The sequence below is a fragment of the Nyctibius grandis genome, chromosome 11 (assembly GCF_013368605.1).
Source record: "Nyctibius grandis isolate bNycGra1 chromosome 11, bNycGra1.pri, whole genome shotgun sequence".
Lineage (NCBI taxonomy): Eukaryota > Metazoa > Chordata > Aves > Nyctibiiformes > Nyctibiidae > Nyctibius > Nyctibius grandis.
Genome location: NC_090668.1, coordinates 18,752,825 through 18,773,632, shown reverse-complemented (window position 1 = coordinate 18,773,632; position 20,808 = coordinate 18,752,825). Strand labels below are relative to the sequence as shown.

General features: G+C 47.3%; 1 protein-coding gene across 1 annotated transcript in view; it reads left to right on the top strand.

The window, feature by feature from the left end:
- The first annotated feature begins 1,884 nt into the window (after positions 1–1,884).
- The window catches only part of FANCI (FA complementation group I), a 23,687-nt gene continuing 4,763 nt past the window's right edge, over positions 1,885–20,808 (top strand). The window contains 29 exon segments of the mRNA XM_068410766.1: positions 1,885–2,012; positions 2,142–2,214; positions 2,808–2,938; positions 3,344–3,500; positions 3,581–3,638; positions 4,093–4,134; positions 4,625–4,748; positions 5,662–5,747; positions 5,922–6,054; positions 6,323–6,415; positions 6,909–7,045; positions 7,857–8,037; positions 8,630–8,717; positions 9,252–9,382; positions 10,025–10,095; positions 11,031–11,145; positions 11,527–11,649; positions 12,757–12,825; positions 14,081–14,182; positions 15,008–15,196; positions 15,290–15,411; positions 15,813–15,977; positions 16,531–16,710; positions 18,030–18,193; positions 18,608–18,684; positions 19,144–19,260; positions 20,023–20,074; positions 20,405–20,532; positions 20,664–20,732. Coding sequence (XP_068266867.1) covers positions 1,929–2,012; positions 2,142–2,214; positions 2,808–2,938; positions 3,344–3,500; positions 3,581–3,638; positions 4,093–4,134; positions 4,625–4,748; positions 5,662–5,747; positions 5,922–6,054; positions 6,323–6,415; positions 6,909–7,045; positions 7,857–8,037; positions 8,630–8,717; positions 9,252–9,382; positions 10,025–10,095; positions 11,031–11,145; positions 11,527–11,649; positions 12,757–12,825; positions 14,081–14,182; positions 15,008–15,196; positions 15,290–15,411; positions 15,813–15,977; positions 16,531–16,710; positions 18,030–18,193; positions 18,608–18,684; positions 19,144–19,260; positions 20,023–20,074; positions 20,405–20,532; positions 20,664–20,732 — 3,261 coding nt within the window. The 5' untranslated portion in view covers positions 1,885–1,928.

The window sequence follows — 20,808 nt, the reverse complement described above, 5'->3', positions numbered from 1 at the left end:
CATGGGCAGGGTCCGGCTGCGGGGAGGGGTCCATGGCAGAGGATGCTTCTGGGGCTGGTCCCACCTGGCGCTCTCCAACTCCTCCCCAACGAGGCCACCCAAACCAGCATCCATATGGGGCCCCTTTCAGCTTTTAAAATAAAAAAAAACATGGGCAGGTGGTTTTTTTTACGATGCCCCCAAGTGATGGTTGGCTGCTTGGAGCTTTGGGGACTGGAAACCAGTCCAACCCTGGGGTGATGCTGTGGACCCGCACGGGAGGGAAGCCCTGGGATGCTGCAGGGACCGTGCTGAGCCCATGCGTGGGTGCAGCGGGATAGCAAAACGAGGGTTTTTTGGGACACCCACATCCCAGCATGCTGAAGCCACATGGGGCAGGGGAGCCCTTGCAGCCTTAACTATTTTTGGGCCCAGGGTGGCAGGAGCTGGGTGAGGACACGGTGAGCATGGGGCTACGCACGGCTCTTTCCCCAGACCCAGGAGAGGAGCTCAGCCAGGCTCTTACCGCGATGGGGATTTTGGGGAGGTGGCGGGGCCAGGCTAAGCACCAGAGCAGGACTGAAGGGGCTTACACAAGGCATGTTTTGTAACGCCACCGGGATTTACGGATTTCATTTTCACAGGGCTGCTCTGCAAACAGAGCTGAGACCCTGCTGCGAGGGAGCGAGGAGGAGGAAGGCACGAGACTCCAGATGAAGGGCAGAGGGGAGTGGGGAGGGAAAATCCAGACCTGTGCCAGGACCCTGAGGGATGCTGCCGTGGCCAGGGGCACTGCGTGCTGCTCTCCATTGGAGACCTCCTGACCTCCCCATCCCCTTCCCACACCAGCCCTGGCACAAGGCTCAGCTCCCTTCTAGAGCTTGTCGGACGTTTTGTCTGCAGCCAGCGAACAATACGGCGTGTGACAAGGGGACATCGTCAGCTTGGGGGCTCCCGAACAGACCCAACAGCCCTGCACAGGGGTGATAGAGGGGACCTGTGCTCCTCTGGCCACCTGGGCATCCTGGCCATCGTGCTCATTGCAGATGAAATCGTTTTGCAGACTCATGCACAACCCCTGGCATCACCCAGTGGGTGCTTTATCCCGGGAAAAGGGGTCTTTGGAAGGGCTGGCAGCCCCAAGAGGGACCCACACCAAGAGGGACACACCCCAAGGCGTTGTGGCTGGATCCCTTAGGGAAGCTCTCGGCCAGGTCCAGTTATCTCCCTCCCCACAGCCCCCGGCCCAGGGCAAACCCGCTCCCCCTCACTCGGCAGCATCAGCTCCCGCTCCCCATGAGCACGGGGCTTGCGAAAGCTCCCGCGCTGTGCTGGCACCCGGTCCTCCGGCTAAATCCCGCTGCTTAAAGGCAGCCTAAACCGCCTCGTGCGCCCAAGGCCGCCCCTCGTGCCCCCCGGAATTAAGGGGTTTATTCGAAGGGATCCGCAGCCCACGTGGGTGGCACTCGCAGGGGCTGGGCTCTGCTGCTGCGGGGTGGCCCTGAATGGGCACTTTGTGCCCAGCGCCCCAGTGCCCCAGTGTCCCCCCCACGTGCCTGCACCCCACACCGCCTGCACCCACGTGTGTGCACCCCACACTGCCTGCACCCCACACAGCCCTGCACCCCACGTGTGTGCACCCCATACTGTCTGCACCCATGTGTGTGCACCCCATGCTGCCTGCACCCCACACCACTCTGCACCCCACGTGTGTGCACCCCACGCTGCCGCCACCCCACGCGTGCGCCCCCCGCGGGACTCGAACCCGCGGCCTCCCGGGGCGGCTGGTGGCGGCGCAGGGAAGTGAGCGCTGGGGGGCGGGAGCTCTGCCCGGGTGACGGACGGGCACTTCCGGGCCGGCACTTCCGGGCGGGAAGTTCGGGGCGAGGGAGCGGAGCCCCGGCTGGCGGCAGCGCGTCCCCGGCCGGGCCGGGCGTCTCCGCGGCCCCATGGCTCAGCGCATCCTGGCGCTGGCGGCCGAGGAGAGCCCCGAGCGGCTCCAGGAGGCCCTGCAGAGCCTGCGGGAGGGGGAGGTGCGTGGGTGCCCCGCGCGCTGGGCGCTGTGTGCGGGGAGGGCGAGGTGGCGCCGCCCGGGCCTGTCAGGCGGGCGGAGGCCGCTTCTCCTCGGGTGAGGAGCTCACAGCGTCCCCTTCGCTTTGCAGCTGGACGATATGGTGACAACGCAGGCCCTGAAGGGGAGGGAGACGGCAGCTTTGCTAAGAGCGATCTTCAAAGGTGGGTGATCTCTGAGCTGGGCTTTGGGGGGTGGGTGGGGAGGGGGCCCAGCCCCGCTGACTGCCGGTGAGCCGGTGGGTTACAGGCCGGCTGGGGGGAGTCAGTGGTCAGCAGCACAAGGCAGTGTCACTTCTGGTAAGAACCAGCCAGTCAGGGCTGTCACAGGGAAACGGGACATCCAAAAACAGATACGGGAAATAGGAAACCAGGCTAATATATTTGTAATGAAGCTGTTGTAAGTGGGCTTTACTTCTGGGAGCCCTTAGGTACCTTGGAGTAGAACTAAGCTGGCCAGCTGAGGCTTAGTTGCCAAGCTCATTCTTCTCAACATTGTGACACTTCCTGATCCCCAGCAGCAGGTTGGGTGAACCACAAGGTGTGATAACAGGGTTGAGTGCTTCAGCTGTTTTATCCAAGATATTCTCATTTCCTGTGCTCTGGTTTTTTATCTGCTTTGTCAGATAGATACAACAGGGAGTTGCAGTCAGGTGACAGTTTAACCCTGCTAATTTCCTGTTGTTTAGCAGCATGTTGTTACTTAAATACCTTTTTCTTCCATTCTTTATTTGTTTTCTTTATTTTCTCGTTATAAGGCTCCCCTTGTTCCCAGCAAAGCAGTGTTCTCAGGAGGCTTCAGATTTACAAGCACTGCATCCCGCTAGTGGAGTCCGGGGACCTGCATTCGGGCAAGGTGTCTGAAATCATAGGACTGCTGATGCTGGAGGTAGAAGCTCATTTGGGCTGGCTTTCCTGGGGTCTGCTGGGTATCGTTTCATATGTAGGTTGAGATACTTCACTAGGCCATTGAGGAAAATGAGTTGTGTCCTTTCCACGGATCTGCCCTGGACTAAGCTGGTGTTGGAATTTGCTGTGCGCGTAAATGCGATTATCTTCGGATATTTGGTCTTAGACTTGAAACTCGAAATCTGTAATTACATCAGCTTGATTTACTGCTCTGTTCTATAAAGGACAGTACAAAATAGAGATCTCAGGGCTGAATTCCCCTTTTAGGGGAACATTTCACTGTGAGAAATGTTGTACTTTGCTGGGTTTTGGTGACGGTTTGGACACATATGTGGAATCCTCCTGTGCACTTCCTCAGGCTCTTTCATGTTGTATCTTCTCCCAGGCTCACCAACTGCCAGGCCATGCGTTGGCTGAGCTTGCCACCTTGTTTGTTGATGTTATTAAAGGAGGCCGCCTGTCTAACGGGAAATCCTTGGAGTTGTTTTCCACTGTTCTCACCGCATTGGCTAGTTCAAAGGAGAGCCTGGCTTATGGGAAAGGTAATCCCTCTCAGTTCCTTCTCCCCAGCCTGTCCTCTCTTCCTCTGGAATCAGCTTGTAAAAGACTTTTGCTTTTTCAGGTGAACTGAATGGGGAAGAGTTTAAGAAACAGCTGGTAAATACCCTCTGCTCCAGCAAGTACGTACATCTCCGCCAGCTCTCGGTTACGTGGCAAAACAGCGTGCTTCACACTGTGCTTTGAAAAAGACATCATGATGAGCTGGACGTCACCGCCTGTGTTCTGTTCTATCATCTTTGAATCTGTGCCCTCCGTGACAGTGTCTTCTCTGGCTAGGAAGGCAAGGGAACACCCTGTTCCCAGATCTTGTAATAGTGTTGCATGAACTGGTCTCAGAAGTGCTTGGTTTTGTTCCTTTCTTGGTGTTTGTTGTGGGGGATGGGGCAGTTTAGAACCATTATAAGTCTGGGTAGTTAGAGTGAAGTGGTGATTTCTGGTGGAAATCTGGCTTCTAATCTTAGTGTCAGAACATAACATGGAAATGGTGACATGGAATAATTGTGTATGAGGAGGGAAGGGATAAGTGATAATTCTGCTTGCTCTCAATTTTCTGACATATTTTTGTTTTACCAGGTGGGATCCTCGGAGTGTAATACTCCTTGCCAACATGTTCAGGTAATTCTTTTTCCCTTCAACATCAACACTTTCTTGTGCTGTGGTCATGTCCGTGTCCTATTTCACATGTAGTTTGAGGCAAGTACAAATAGGAGGTCTGACCATACCAGGCACAGCCCCAGGGATGGTTGAGTCAATAAACACCCACATTGGATCTATTTGGATACAAAACACAGTGGGGCAGGCATGCCCCAAAAACTGGACATGGCATCATGGGGTTTATTCCATGTGTGAGTGAGCCTTGGCAAATTAACAATGCATTAATGAACAAGCATAATGTGGAAGAGATCTAAGCACAGACGGTTGAAGAGTATCCTGGGACAGTGGAAGGGTATTGAGGGATCTGTGACAACTGCTTCTGGTGAGAACTCTGGGAGTACTCGCTGCCTGTCTGTACATTAGGACCCTTTGTCTAGTTATGGGTTGAATCTGCTGTGGGATTCTGAAGGAAATTAGTGAAAATGATTAGGCTGCATCTTTGATTCAACAGGGATATTCCACTATCAGGAGAGGAGCTGCAGTTTGTGGTGGAAAAGGTCCTTAGGATGTTCTCCAAATTAGACCTGCAAGAAATTCCCCCTCTGGTCTATCAGCTGCTGCTGCTTTCTGCAAAGGTAAAAGTTCAGGGGAGCCGACCTCCCCCTAAGTATATATCATGAGAAAAAATATGTACAGACTGAGCTATAGGCTGGATTTTGGCAGGGATTCTGATTGTTCCCAAACTGTGCTGTGGGGAGCAGGACACAGCAGGACATCAGTAATTTTTTTTCATCTAACTCCCTCTAGCCTGAAGAAGTTGAATGCTCAGAGGAAGATAAAATCTTGATCTTCCTTGTGAGGAAAGAAGGAAACCTTTGGGAAATAAGGAATGAGAACAGACCTAGCAGACAGCAGAGAGGATTGTTTTTTTCAGTGTTCTTAAGTGTGGTTTTGCTCACTCTCTGTGGTCTGCAAGCTATAGTAATAGCTCATGCAGTATGACTGTCCTCTGGGTTGTAGTCTGACTTGTAGTGGAAATGTCTCATATCTTATGCTCTTCCTGCAAACAGAGGCTGCCAGTGACTGCTCTGCCCTTTGACAGGGTGATCTGGCTCTTTTGCTTGCTTCATTTGTGACCGAGTTGATGCCAAAATGATCACATCAAAGACAAATTACATGTGTGTTATAGGAGGTTGTTTGGGTCCACTGGTCGAAATGTGATGATAGATTTAAGGTTAGGAGTTTGAAAGCCTCCCTAATTGTTTATAATATAAAGGATCCTTTCTGATTCATAATAACTTAAAAAAAAAAAAAATAGCTGAGAGCTTCAGCTTCTTCCAAATCTTCAGTAAGTGCAGTCAAAAGAAATATGCAAACTAAACCAGAGTCACTTCATCTGGAAATGAGCCGCACAGGAGCCCTCCCCCTCCTCAGTGATTTGAGAAGGGAAATGAAGAACACTGTGACATTTGTAATTGGTGTGGGAATAGAGTGTAGTTCTCTGGGATACTAGAGACTAGTGGCTTAATGTACTGTCCTGCCTTGCAGGGCAGTAAGAAGACTGTTTTAGAAGGAATAATCAGTTTTTTCAATCAATTGGACAAGAGACAAAAGGAAGAACAGAGGGTTCCACAGTAAGTTCTTTCTCAGTCATCCCCTTTCTTTACTACCTGGGTACGTGTAGTCACACTGGTCCTGCCCAGGGCGCCTTCAATTTGAACTGTCAAACCTCGTGCAAGTACGTCCTTAATACGTAAGAAATTATTTATGGCATTGGATGGCTTGTTGTTTTCTGATGAATCTTGCAGATCAGTGGACCTTGAGGTAGCCACAATGCCCCTAGACCAGCTCCGTCATGTGGAAGGCACTGTTATTCTCCATATCGTTTCTGTTATCAACCTGGTTCAGGACCTAGGCAAGGAACTAATCAGACATCTAAAGGTATGACAAAGATGGAACAGGCACTGTTCTTGAAGGTGCTGAAGCAGGGTTTTTAAAATCAACTTAATTGGTTATCTTTAGAAGGGATTTAATCATTTTTATGATCACAGTCATGTCCACTTTAGCAAGTGCTGTGATATGGTTGAACAGATATGTTTCTTTCTGTACCACAACAGCAGTGTGATGTAGGCCTGATTGCTTCCCTGAACTTGTGGGATGCTGCAGTTGAAGATAAGAAGCTTTCTGACTGTTGCTTGCTGTTTTCTAGACTGAGCAACAGAAGGACCCTGGTAGAGCCCTGTGTCCCTTCAGCGTGGCTCTTTTGCTATCGGTTGCAGTAAAACACAGACTGCAAGAGCAGGTATGTGGGTGATAAGCTTGCAGAGAACTTCCATGGGGATGTACGCTGCACTCTTTGTAAAGGAAAGGAAGCATGGTTAAGTCATAGTCCTACCAGAATTAGGCTTAAAATGGTTTCAGGATGCTTGTGGAGAGGCAGTTAGATCATTGGTATGCTGTAGTTTACTGAACACTGTAAAAGAGCAATATCAGAATTTTCCAGAGTCACGGTTCCTGTGGGTTGATATTGTGGAATGAGAAGAAAAGCCATGTCTTCTTCTTTTTAATGTTTTGGCTCTGTGGTGGCCACCTGAAGTGTATCTGGCAGCAAGTTACCCTCCTTGAGGCCCTTAATGAGGTGGGTGTATTTGTCCTGAGAAAAAAGTGAGTTAAGATTTTTGGCAGGCTGTACTGGAGCTTCTCCTCTGGCTGGTGCTCTCACTGGAACACACCCAAGACTATACAGGTCCCATTTCAAAGATCATTTCCTCACACTCAGTGATTTTATGTTCCAGATATTTGATTTCTTGAAAACATCAATCACAAGAAGCTGCAAGGACCTGCAGTTCCTTCAGGCCTCCAAGTTTCTACAGGATTTGTTTCCTCAACAATATGATGTAACCGCTGTAATTCTGGAAGTGGTGAAAAATAGGTCAGTTGTTGCCACATGCTGCAGAATGCTCAGTGGGCTTTGGGAGGGGGAGACTTGCAGCCTCGCTAGAATGCTGTGGGATGCTGAATACTGCTGACCAGGTGCCGGCAGGGAACAGTGTCAAAATCCAAAGTTTTTATCCAGTTTTATAAAAAAATGCGACAAAATGCAGCTGTATAAATCTGCCCCTTCTACCTCAAATCTCAGCATCTGGTGGTACAAAGGACTAAACTGGTCAGGACCCTATCTGTTTCTTACTGGTAAAGCACCCTGACAGTATGAGCCATGCTGCCGGCTGTAGTTTGTGGTCTGATCAAGGGATGAGTGACAGGTTCACTGTTTTCTTCCCTCACATGGTTACTCCTTTAAACATCCTGTGGGACAGCTCTGTGATCTGTCACCAGTTGTCCTTTAGTTTGATGCGAGGCATTCCTTTTCTGTCTCCCTCTCTGACTTGAAGATCTGGGGATCAGTAGGATATTTGTGCATCCTGACTGTAGCCTACTGTCCCGTTCAGATCAGACCTGAGTGCACATCATTCCCCACAGAGAGGAAGCCTTTGGACTGGAAAGGAAGTCTGATGGTTGGAGAACCGGGACGGCAAGACATGTTGTGCTGAGCACCTGTCCCTCAGCCTAAGGACAGTCATGGGGTTGTGAGGGATGTCACCTTCCCTGGAGCAATTAAGCATCTCTCACTGCTGCTTTGGACCCTGGAAGGACTGCAGAAGATTTTACCTTAGACTGCCCTAATCTGAGCCTTTTCTGTGACTAAGTTGTTTCTTTCCTGGTCTGTTTAATGTTTTCCTCAGTGCGTTTGGCTGGGACCATGTCACTCAGGGCCTGGTGGATCTTGGCTTCAGCCTAATGGAATCATACGAACCAAAAAAGCCCTTTGGAGGAAAAGTTGCTGATACCAGTTATGGCCTTTCAAAAATGCCAGCCCAGCAGGCTTGCAAGCTGGGAGCGAGCATCCTGCTGGAAACATTTAAGGTAGCGTATGGTTTAGAGAGGGTTTTTTTTTAGTGGGGGAGGGAACTCTGTTCTTATTCTCTCTTGGTAAATGGTGTCAAAACCTTGCCTGCTGTGTCCATCATGAATGTTTTATGAACAGTACTAGATTTAGTCTCCTGTTTGTCCCTGTCCATCTGAAAGAGGCCATCCCCATAAAGACCTAATCCTAGTCTGTTCCAGCTACCATGATACCTGTGTGATCCCTATTAGTTTCCAAGAGATTGCAGAGAAGGTAGAGAAGTTCAGAGGTACAAAAAAAAATCTGTCACAGGTGGGATTGAAACCAGCATCTTCACTGAAGTGGTAAATTTGCATCCCACAGACCATTTGACCCATTATGTTCCAAGTGTACTGTGTGTGTCTCTCTAATGTGCTGGTTCTGATTGGACTGGGATGAAACCTGAAATGGCCTGTGTGAATTTAGCTGAAAGGGGACTTCTGGCAGTCAGTCCCAGCTTAGCTGTCAGATCTGGATTTGCTGTGTACTGCACAATGCCTGTGCTCTGAAGTACAGGAATATCTTAAATTTACGTAGGTTTTGATTTTTGTTTTTTGTTCTTTCTCATTTCAGGTTCATGAGCCTATCAGAAGTTGTATTCTTGAGCAGGTCCTGAACAGAGTCCTCACAAACACAGCGTCTGCTGTCAGCCACTTCATAGGTAACAGGAAAGAGAAAGGAACATGTCCTGCTCTGTGGATGCTCAGAACAAGTTCCTGCTGAAGTGACCTGAAGCCAAGAAAATCAGTTGTTCCTTCCCATCTTACTGAGGTGTCAGCTGCATCAGATTACCTTGTATTCATTGCAGGTGAAAAACATGTTTGCAGGCAGTTGCCATGGAACAGCTGACACACAGAAAGTTGGTATCCACTTGTTACACATTCCGAGTCTTGCCTTCCTCCTCGTCCTTGGGAAGGTGCTTGGGAGTCACTGGGGCTGCCGAGATGCCTGTGTTGCAGCCTCGTCTCTTACACTTCAGTGCCCTCTGGTGGGGTCAGGCCCTGCAGCCAAGTTGTGAATTTTACACTTTGTGCCTGCAGCAGAGCTCAGATTTTCGATGCTTGTCCTATCCCGACCTCTCCGTGTAATGGAAGGGCTTTGATTATTCTGTAACTGTTAGCTCTGTAGACATCTTTTGCTCAGACTTTTCTGGCCCCTTGGCAGTAGCTGCTCCTTTTGTCATTTTATTTTTCAGACTTGCTGTCCAACATTGTTGTGTCTGCTCCTCTTGTGCTTCAAACTTCATCCTCCAAAGTCACAGAGACCTTTGACTATTTGTCCTTTCTGCCCATCGACACAGTGCAAGGGCTCCTCCGGGCAATACAGGTAAAGCTTTGCATTTCTCCGTGAATATCCTTGCTAGTTTAGTTCCAGTGACAGCTGTAGGCCACAATTAAATGCATGATCTAATAACCCTCCTCGTAAAATAAGCCTTCATACTCTGCTGTAGGGGGTTCAGTGTAGCATGGAACTGTTCTTCAAGCATGGATTTGCATGTGCCTTCTAGCAAAAAGCATATGGTGTGGTCTGGCGTGGTACCGAAACTGCTCTGTGCTGACCTCTCATCTGGAAGATGCCCAGATGCTGCACAGTGTAGGAAACTAAGTAAACAGTGTTTAGATGAACAGCTGTAGCTGTCAGGTTGATTTTTCTCCTTCCAAGCTCCGTGTCAGTATTTCTCTTTGCCTGGCCCTTGCATTGAACTTTTACCTGCTTCATCCAGTCTGGGGATAACAGTTCTTTTCCCACACCCTCGCACTGTGTCCTCACTCACCTGCTAAGGTGTCTCACTGCTACAGCTCTCTTGGTTTAATTTTATATTGTTTTAAAATGCTTTGGTTCTCCTCCTGTGCTGATGACAGTATTGGAAATGCAGGGCCAGATGGGCCTGAGGAAGATGAGCTCATATGCCCCAAGGGCTTGGCATGCCTTAGTGCTTTTCTCTCCAAAGTGTATCTTCCTTTCCAGCCTCTGCTCAAAGTCAGCATGTCAGTGAGGGACTCCCTGATACTTGTTCTCCAAAAAGCTATTTTTTCCAGGTAAGCCGGGAAGGGGATTCTTTGAAAAGATTACAGCTCATTTATGGGTTTGGAGCAGCACTGGTTTTTGTTTGCTTTGGCTAAGTGTCTTCTTACTGTATTCTTCCCATAACTAGATGGTGACATCTCCTACCCCTTTAGCCTGGGACTGTATACAGTCACAGCTCTACTGAACTGAGACACAAATCCCAACCCCCAGCTGAATGGGCTTTGGGAATTCAGAAAGCTGTTGGGAACTCCAAATAAGTAGGCAAAATTAAAACCAATTCCAACATGTGTCTGCACAGCTGAGTACATCCACATGCTAGGGAGAGTCTGGAAGGAGCCACTGATCAGAATGCTGAGCTGCCACCTTCCCTCTGATCTCTTACAAGGTCGTAGAGAGCAGGCTTGTTGTCTTGGTAATGCTTTGAGCAAACCATCCTGCTGTCTTCATAATGCTGTGACCGTAGACTGGATTTTGTTGGGCAGTGGCTGCCTGGTTATGAATACAGAATTCATAATTTAGGATTATTATTCAAGGCAAGGGACTCGATCTTGGGAAAGACCTGGGGTTTTGATGAGCAAAGCAAAACACCAGCTTTTTGTGAGGAATTTTCCAACTCTGAGAAGAGCTGTGTGAGACTGCTCCCATTCCAGTTTTCAGGAGACATTTAATGCTTGGGTCTCGGCCTGAGGCTCTCCCTCAGTGTGAGCATTGTGAGGACAGAAAGGAAATTGAATGGTGTGAGAGTGTAGAGCAAAAGAGTTCCCAGCAAACTGCCAAGCTCTTAACTACTTGGACTGTGCTGCCTTCTTGGGCAATGCAGTTCCTCTGGGCCCAGTCACTCTGTATTTGTGGACCCTTTTTCATTGCGGAGTTGATCTTGTATTTACTTCTGAGCTTCTTGCTTCCATTTTTCCTTATGCTTCTCTTTTCTCCCCCTGACTCACAGGCAACTTGATGCTCGTAAAGCTGGGGTTGCTGGATTTTTGCTTCTGTTAAGAAATTTTAAGATTCTGGGCAGCTTGTCCTCTTCCCAGTGCAGCCAGGCCATTGGTGCCACTCAGGTAAGTGCTGTTCTGCAGTCCATGGTGTGGACACATGGGACAGTCTCGTGTCTAATATGCACTGTTTGAAACAACTCGGGAGTGGAGTGTTTCCCCAAAATGAAAACAGAACTTCATTAAGGATTAGTCCTGGAAGGAAAGCTTTGGGAAATGCAGTGTGCAAAGAGAAGCTGGCCTAGGGACATTGCTTCTCGGAGTCATTTTCTCTTACAGCACCAGTATTCTGGGGAGCATTCACACCACTCCATGATGATGATAAAGAGCCTGTCTCTAAGGTCTATTTCAGTGATTGTTTAGGGTCCAGGCCCCTTATCACCTTGCTTCTGTGTTGTGATATTTGAGAATTGTAACCAGTATAACGTGACTAATATTCCCTCTCAGGTCCAGGCAGATGTGCATGCCTGCTATAATTCTGCAGCTAATGAGGCCTTCTGCCTTGAAATCCTGGGCAGCCTGAGGCGATGTTTGAGCCAGCAAGCAGATGTTCGGCTCATGTTGTATGAGGTAAACACGGTTTCTTCAATCTCCTTTTAAACAGCCACTAGTTCTTCTGTAGTCTGTTTCTACTGTAGACCCAGGTAAATAATGATCACATTATTGTGGAAAACCTACCATCTCAGTTATGTTCTTCCCAGGACACATGTACCAAGGACTATATTTTTTTTTTTCAATCCTTCTGCTTCTTTTTATTTTGGACCGTTATAAGCCCAAAGACACATTGATGTATCTTTCTCATCTCATGCATTGCTTAAGAGCAAAAACACGTCAAAGTCTCTCTTCCTGTGGTGTGGTCTAGGAGATGGGAATCATGTTTAATGCCCAGTGAAGTGGAGTGTTATAACGGGCATTGGATAGATGCAGGGTTGCTGGGAGTTGGTGATGGGCTCCAAGGAAAACCCTGACTGGAAAGTATGGGGAAACTTCCTTAGAGACTGCATCAGGGATCTGTCTTTTCTTCTGTTCCTTCTGCAAGTCTCCATAAAGGCTTGTCTGTCCCTTAGATTTCTTGTGACAAATGGCCTAATATAAAGAGCCATTTTTGGGTGCATATCTTAGCTCCTGAGGTAACCGTGGGGTACCACCTTCAGAAAAAAACCTGTTCAGGTCAGAGAGATTTTGTTTCCTTCTTGACTTAGTTGGACTGACCTTTGGTGAGCTGCAAGTTTTGGGTATGTTCATCACTGTTGCTATAAGACTTGTGCTTGCTTTATCCATCCACTGAGTTCTCTCAGTCTGAAGGATTCTTTGCCTCCTACAGTTCCCCACTGGCTTGTTTTGCCTTTAAAGCAGGATTTCACAGTTTGAAGTTGGATCTAGTGCTAGTGTTAAATAGCAGTGAAAGTCACTCTGGGCTTGATGCCACCGCTGCTAGGGAGATACAGCTTGTGAGAGGGCCCCTGTGAGGAAACTCATACTCTTTCTGATTCATACCTTCTTTCTGTGGTGCCTTTGCTTTGCCAGGTGTGGGGTTTTACACTGAGCACATTGTTACTTCCTCATGGTTCCTTGCCGTGCCAAAGGGTCGTTGCTGTCTTATGACGCCAACTTATTATGCATGTGGTTCCTTTTCTTTTTTGTGTGAGCCAACATGTCCTTCCATCCTGTCTCCAGGGTTTTTATGATGTCCTTCGCAGGAACTCCCAGCTGGCCAGCTCTATAATGGAAATGCTCTTGTCCCAGGTAAAGTACTGCTGTGTGGCGTGGCTGCAGACACTCTAAGCATTCTGCACTGCAACCAGTAGAGCAAGCAATTCAGGTTAAATATTGGGAAAATAGTACTCCCTTACACTGGAAAGATGTTTAAGTGCTGCGGCACTTCTTTAAGGAGGTGTTCAAATCCCTGCTCTGTTGAGAGAGCAGACTAGGTAAACGTCTGGAAACTGGTTCATATCCTGTCACGGGGTGGAAGAGAAGGATCCCCTGGAGCCCTTTCCAGCCCTTCAGTTCTGAGATGCTGTGGGAAGTGTGAGCCCAGAGAAGTGCTTTGTGCGCTCCCTGTTCCTTAGCAGTGCGCAGCAGTTACCCTTCCATACTTCCCCAATTATTGTATGCTGACAATAATTATTATTGCTGTCCTCCTGTTGGGAGAATACCCAAGTCCATGTAGGATCTGGGAGGATTAACTCATCCCCCAACAGTGTTGCTCCTGGCAACAAGACAATCACATTTCTTCAATCCATTGGACAGGCTGTGCTTTCTTTGAGACAAGTAATTTTCTTCCCTTTAATCAGCCGTAGAGTTCATGCTGACTAATTCCAGCTTTCCCATGACAGTATAGGGTCTGAGAAAGGAACATGAGCAGAGCCAAGGCAGCGTTTGGGTAGCAAAGGGCACTTAATGGGAACTTGACGTAAATGTATAACATCTTATAGCATCATTATGTATATAACTTTCCCTATTCAGTTCTGATCCTATATCAGTACTCAGAGCTTATCTCCTTCCAGTGGTGTGCCAGAGCCAGGCACTGGTACAAGCATGGTCTCTCACGGATTTGTTTTAGTGCCAAGTGTAGGCTCCATAACTGTCTACACCCTTAGGCCAGGAAGCTGGATGCTGTAACAGGGCCAAACGTTCAGTACAGGTGACAGGCAGCAGAAGCAGTTAGTTTTCCTCCCTGTTTAAAGGATGGGTGGCACTGCAGGTGAAGTGCAAGTGATGTTGCGTGTTGAGGTAACACAACAGCAAGTGGTCAGATAAATTTGTTTTAGGGCAGAGACGTGTCCTGGCTGAGAGGTACATAAACAACTCAAGAGGGCATTTTAATTACTAATAGAGCAGGTGACGTGGTTCACGTACACGTACAGTCCCATTATTATAGTGCCAGTTTTCGCTCTGTAGAATGGAGTACAAAGATTATCGTATTCTGTTTTCAGACAACCTAAGAGGCTCAGTTACCAAGTAACTGGTTATTTTTATTTCTTGTTTTCTGTGACAGATAAAGCAATATTACTTGCCCCAGACAGACCTCCTGCCTCCACTGAAACTTGAGGGATGTATTATGGCTCAAGGAGATCAAATCTTTCTGCAAGAACCACTGGTAAGAGCTATACTGGCTGGCCACAGCTGCAAGATCAGCTGTTCCATAGCATTTTAGTTGTGCTGCTACATGAGCTGAATACCTTGTGGTTCTTCAGCCTCTTCTAGCCTGGAGCAATTCTTTTAATGACGATAGAGCTGGGCGTCTCACCCCTGCCTCAGGCTACCTGTTAGAGCTCTGCTGGCATAGTGGTTTAGGGGACCTGTGTGAAAAATGCTCTAGGAATAGTGTAGTTCTGTAATCCTCTATTGAGCTCACCCTGGGTTTTTTTTCCCCCTCCTTCAACTTAATTCCACATAAAATAGTCATGCAGTGTGTGTGTAGCAGAGGGCAGAATCTGCCCTTTGGTTTTGCTCCTTTGAAATTGTTAGAGATGAGACCTCAACGATTCATTGGATTTCCGAGGGAACAAATTCAAATTAATTACTGTGTTTTCCCCTAAGGAAGCTTGTGTGCTGTGCTCCAGTAGCACACCCAGGAAGGAAGCAGACACTTCAGCTAGAGTGAGAGCCCTTTTGGAAATTCCCTTTCCATCTCCTTCAGCAGTTGAGGTGGCTGGGTTGAGGGAGCAGTGGGAGTTAAGTCTTTACATCCCATATAGGCAAGCTCAGGCAGACAACATTGTCTGAAGCTAGAACTGGGTAGCTGTGTGTAGGATTACAGATCCCCTCCTTCTGGGAATGAGGCCTATTCTTGAGACTCACATGAACCTCCGAAGGCAGCTATGGCTCCTTCGATCCAACTATAATAGTCTGGCCTGTGTCCACTTCTGCCAGTGACCTCCAACTAGAAGGCTGAGTGTGACTCTGGGGTTGCTTCCTTCAGGCCCATCTGCTCTGCTGTATCCAGCACTGTCTTGCCTGGTATAAGAGCACTGTGCATCTATGCCAAGGAGCTGAAAATGACGACGATGAGGAGGAGGAGGAGGATGTGGGATTTGAGCAAAACTTTGAAGAGATGCTAGAATCTGTCACACGACGAATGATCAAGAGCGAGTTGGAAGACTTTGAACTGGTAAATCAGATTTTCAGTTTGACTCAGTGGAAGAAGACACGGAGTTCTTGTCAGTTTTGAAAAGATTTTTCACTTGTTTCCTTTACCTCTCAGGATAAGTCGGCAGATTTTTCTCTGTCTTCTGGTGTTGGTGTAAAGAATAACATCTATGCCATCCAGGTGATGGGAATTTGTGAGGTCCTGATCGAGTACAATTTCAACATAGGGAATTTCAGGTAAAACATCAAATCTTACCCTCCAGCACTACCTGTGCTATACTGTGCCTAGCTCTTCAGAGTACAGACTCATTGCAAGCACAGGATAATAGCGCCGACACAGAATCAGAATGATGTTTTCTGAGTGCGAGTGCCTTGTGGCACAGACATTCACAGAACCTTGGGGAGTGTCTCTTCCTTTTGAATGTCATGTGTTGTGGGAGATGCGATGTGACATTTTGTAGAAGAGCAGGTCAAGGAGGAATGGATGAGGTATACGCTGTTAGGGAGGCGGGGAGATGTCATATGTCAAGGTTGTGTCATTTAGAAAGTGTCATTGTGTAATATGGCAACGGAAGCTTCAAATGGGAAACTATAAGACTGGATTTTCTCCATTAATGCTTTCTACTCCTTTATTGCAGTAAGAACAAGTTCGAGGATGTCCTAGGCTTGTTTACGTGTTACAACAAACTCTCCGAAATCCTGAAGGAGAAAGCTGGAAAGAACAAATCTACCCTGGGCAACAAAACTGCACGGAGCTTCCTGTCCATGGGTTTTGTATCTACTCTGCTCACGGCTCTGTTCAGGTGAGAAGCTGTCATATCTGGAGTAGCTCTAAGGCCTGTTCACAAGTTGCTTGTGTGGTGTCTGCATGCTGACTGTCCTGTGCACTGCATACACAGTACAGGCATTTTAATTTCTGTACAAAGCATACATGGTAACAGCACTTGTTGTCTGGAGAGCATCACAGTCCAGGCAGGAACCATAGCTGTCCAACTCCTGGTATTGACAAACCAGCTTTCCTGGACCTTGTTTATGACTTGTAAGACCTCAGAGAGTCTCTGCTCTTCTAGTGCTGGGCCATTCCCCAGACAACGAACCTCTGGTGTTTGAGCTCCAGTCCTCTATGGGACAGAGCTAGACATCAGTTCAAACCATGTCTGTTAGTCTATTTGGAAAGGCTGGTGGAACTATCCTCCGAGTGTTCACTACGAGCTACCAAAACAAAGGGTCTTTTCCACCCTGAATTCAGCTAATGATTTTATTTGTAAATGCATATTTAGATTTTAAATCTCCTAGGCCATCCCCGTACCTTTTCAGTGCATCCTCAGTCCTCTGACAGTGCTCTTGGTTCTTCAGGGACAATGCCCAAAGCCATGAGGAGAGCCTGGCAGTTCTGCGCTCCAACACAGAGTTCCTGCGCTATGCTGTTAGTGTAGCTCTGCAGAAGGTGCAGCAGCTGGAGGAGACAGGACAAACTGATGGACCAGATGGACAAAATCCTGAGAAGATGTTTCAGAACCTCTGCAAAATCACACGGTGAGTTACTGTGGCACATGAAGACATCAGGCCTAAAAAACAGCAATGCATTTTGAGGAATTTTGATTCTCGGATGCGATTTGGAAAGAAGAATGCAGACTGTAACTGTTTTGAACAGTTATTATTGGTGGGTTGAGATCATTGCCTTTCTTTGCTCCTGAGAAATCAAGTGGAGGCACTACAGGTTCTGTGCCAGAGTGAGTGATACAGCTCTAATAATGGTACTTGGCCTGGAAGAACCAAACACCATCAAACTCTCATTTTCAGCCTCTTTCTGGCTTTTGGCTCATCACTCATTGTCACGGGGTAAGTAGGATGGTTACAGGCTGAGTTCTTGAGGCCTCGGGGATGCAATGAAGTTAAAATTCACTTCTAGCTACAGTATAAAACAGATGTAAGAGGGACACAAGCTTTAGAAAACATTTGTTTAGGACTTTTGCAAGATGCTTGAAGACATTCATGCATCTAACCCTTTGGAAATCCAAGAATGTTAAGCATCTGAATGTCTTCTGGGATCTAGGTCATATCTGCATGGGGTCTTTTCAGCACAGAGCACAAAATGCAAATTACCCCTGCCATGAATAATGCCCGTTTTGTGTCTCGCCCCAAATAATAGAGCCTATTTTTGTTGTAGTCATTAGGACTACATGTGAGCTACATGTGTTGTGTGATTGGACATTGAAAGAGAATAAGATCATCTGTGCAGGCAATAGAAGTAATGAGAAGAAAGGAGAGGGAACAGAAAAGGGAAGAAGTGGGCTTAGGGGAGCAGGAAAAAGATGTTTGCCTACAAATAGATAAGTCTCCTTCGGGCTAAACAATTTTGCTTTCTTCAAAGCTTTTTACTTGCTTTGCCTGCCTTTACCTTTCTGATTTTATTTTTATAGAGCCCTGTAGAGATATCTGATATTTTACAGATTCAAACTGCCAAGAGAAAAGCTCTTTTTGTCACTGGCAGATTTGACACCAGTGGTCAGTGTTTGGGTAGTCTGAGACAGAAGGAAAGCCAGGTGAAAGAAATGAGTGTGTAAAGATGGACTTGAAACGGGATTGGAAGGTCCCTTGGCACCTGGAAAGAATTAAATGATTTAGCTGTGCAGGAAGAATGCAGTAGCTGTTTTGCTAACATTGAAACAAGATCTTCTTAAAAATGGACGTCTTCTCCCTCCACTTTTCCAATAGGAAAAAGACCTTCCAATATAGTTATATTAAAAATACGATTCTAAGAGCAGAGTCTGTGATTAGCCCTGTTCTAGTTCTTGCACTGTGCAGCCAGCTTTACTGGAGCATGTGATGGTAACTCATTTCCCATCCCCTAGGGTTCTGCTTTGGAGGTACACTTCAATTCCCACTGTCGTCGAAGAGTCAGGGAAGAAGAAGGGCAAAAGCATTTCACTTCTGTGCTTGGAAGGTTTGCTGCGGATCTTCAACACAGTGCAGCAGCTGTACACTGCCAGGATACCCCAGTTTCTGCAAGCCCTGGGTAGGCACATGGTACCATTCTGCTCTGGTTTCCAGGTTTTGTGTTCCAGCCCACGTGTGGGCAGTTAGGGACCCAGTGCCCTTTATCTGTAAGTGGAGAGAGGGGTCTGGTCCTTGTCTCTCAGTAACAAGACAGGCTTAGCAGCATTGATTTTCATGCCAAGAGGCAAGTTCCAGAGATATCTTTACCTGCTTTTATAGAGCGCTCAGCCTGTCAGCAGAGGATAGTTGGGGTCTGATGTAGCATTCGTCTATTTGAAGTTTGCCTTTAACACATTTTTGTGCTCACCACGATTTTGCAGTCTGTGTTCCTCCTCTAGCTGTGAGCAGTTGCAGTCTTTCCCACTTTTGGAAATAAATCCTGTATTCTGCTCTTGGCATTTAGCTTTTTTCTGCACCTCTCTGTCTCTGCCAGATATTACTGATGGTGACGCAGAAGAAACGGATATTAATGTCACAGAGAAAGCTGCCTTCCAGATCCGACAGTTTCAGGTAAGTACCACTGTGTGCTGCAAGTGTTCCAAAGCCCTGGTAATTCTGGCAGAAAACACTGCTAGCTCTCGGTTACTTGACCACAGGATTGAGTATGTGATAGCCACTGTGATAGTGATTCACTGGCAGTTCAGAAAAGTTTCTGATCCCGAAGCAGAGCTTCTTCAGAGCGCTGTGCAGAGCTTGACTGAAGCGCACATGTATTTACAGAGCTATAAGGTCCTTCAGTGCAGCATAAACTTACCTGAGTATTGTAAAAGTCACACTGAATCATAGGTGGGCCTCTGTGTAAGCACTCATAACAAAAAACAGAACTTGTTCTTTAGAAGAGTCCTCTTTTTATATTCTTTGTCATTCTCCTTGTTGCTGATTCCTTTATCTGCTGCAGCTTCTGGTTATTTGCTTCTTAAAATGTCCCCGCAACAAGCATGCACACTCTTTCCTTCTTCCCATGATCAGAGGTCCCTGGTGAACCAGTTCAGCAGTGCTGAAGATGACTTCAACTCCAAGGAAATGCAGTCACTCATCACAGTTCTCTCCACTTTGTCCAAACTCCTGGATCCAGCCTCTCAGCAGGTACTTCCCAACCTTCGTGGGGTGGCAGAGATGTCTGTAGTAGCCATAGGTGTGGGAAGAAGATTATCAGATTGAGTTGACATCTGAGGGCTTCGACGTGTGTGTGTGTGTTCTGCCTTCTCCTGCAGACCACACCATGTCAAAGTGACAGTTTTGTTATGTTATCAAGCACACTCCTGTCAAATGCTTGCAAGGATGGTTAAGAACAAGTTGTCTTCCCACCCCACGCCTGCACATTCTGATCCTGCCTTTGGGCACCTGGAGTCTGAATGACTTCTTTGCCTGAGCAGGGACTCCTAAGAGAGCCTGCGTGTGGTATGGCTTCCACATGGGAATAGAGCCAAAAAAGGCCAGCACACTTACGACCAGTCCAAACTGGCTGAGTGCCCAATTCCTTCTGTGCAAGGAGGCATTTTCTAAAGTGGACTAGAGGTGCCCCATTTTTACAAGCTAGGGACTGCACTCAGAGTGTGCCAGAAGCCTGGAGTCATCATTTACCTTAAATTAAATGGAGCTGCTACTCTGTCCAAGGGAATGTATAGCCATTCCCCTGTCCTGGCTCTTAGCTTTTTACTTCTTAGTAGGTGAAGTGTCCCTTGTGGAACCTCACAGAGCATGGCTGGGTGCCTTTCTGCCAGAAGGAGACTCTGCTGGTCTCCCTTTGCTGGTTTTCTGAGGGTGGGTTTTTTTTTTTTATTTATTATTAGTTTTGTGTTTTGAATTCTGTTTCAAAGCCATAATATCTTTTCTCCCCTTATCCAGTTCCTTCAATTCCTGACTTGGACAGTCAAACTTTGCAAAGAAAATGCTCTTGGTAAGTAAGCTTTGGGGAGCATGTTTAGATGTGATATGTCAGGTCTGATGTTAGACCCTTAGATGCTCTGCTGTTTGTCCTGTTTTTACCTCTTTGTTACAGGGATATTCAGGTCCCATTCTGTGGCAGATTGCCATGACATTGTGGTTATTAGCACAAGTATTAGGGAAGAAACTCCATCTCTATAAATATTAGCATTGCTGAAGAAAGAGAAGCCACTTTCTTTTCTCCCTTTTTATCTAGCACATTTGTTGCTCAGATCTGGATTTATACTCTGGAAAGAGATTACTCTTGCCAGAGTTTGTATCATTTCTTTTCCCTTCCCCACAGAGGACATCGCTTGCTGCAAGGGTTTGCTGTCTCTGCTCTTCAGTCTCCACGTTCTGTACAAGAGTCCCGTCAGTCTGCTGCGTGAACTCGCACAAGACATCCACGCTTGCCTGGGAGACATAGATCAGGTATGATGCAGAAGCAGCCTAACTCATCATCCCCTAGTGCTGTCAGGGCAAAACTGAGTGCATCTCTGGCGCAAACTGTGTGACGAGCTACAGTTTTCCTCACCAGAACTTGTTTTCTCTCCTCCGACCAGGACATAGAAGTGGAGAGTCAGTCCCATTTCGCCATAGTGAATGCCAAGACTGCAGCCCCTACTGTCTGTGTGAGTCAAAATAGCATGTGTGGAACAACCTGTAGTGTCCAGGGCTACTCTGCTACAAGCAGCTTGTAAATTCCTG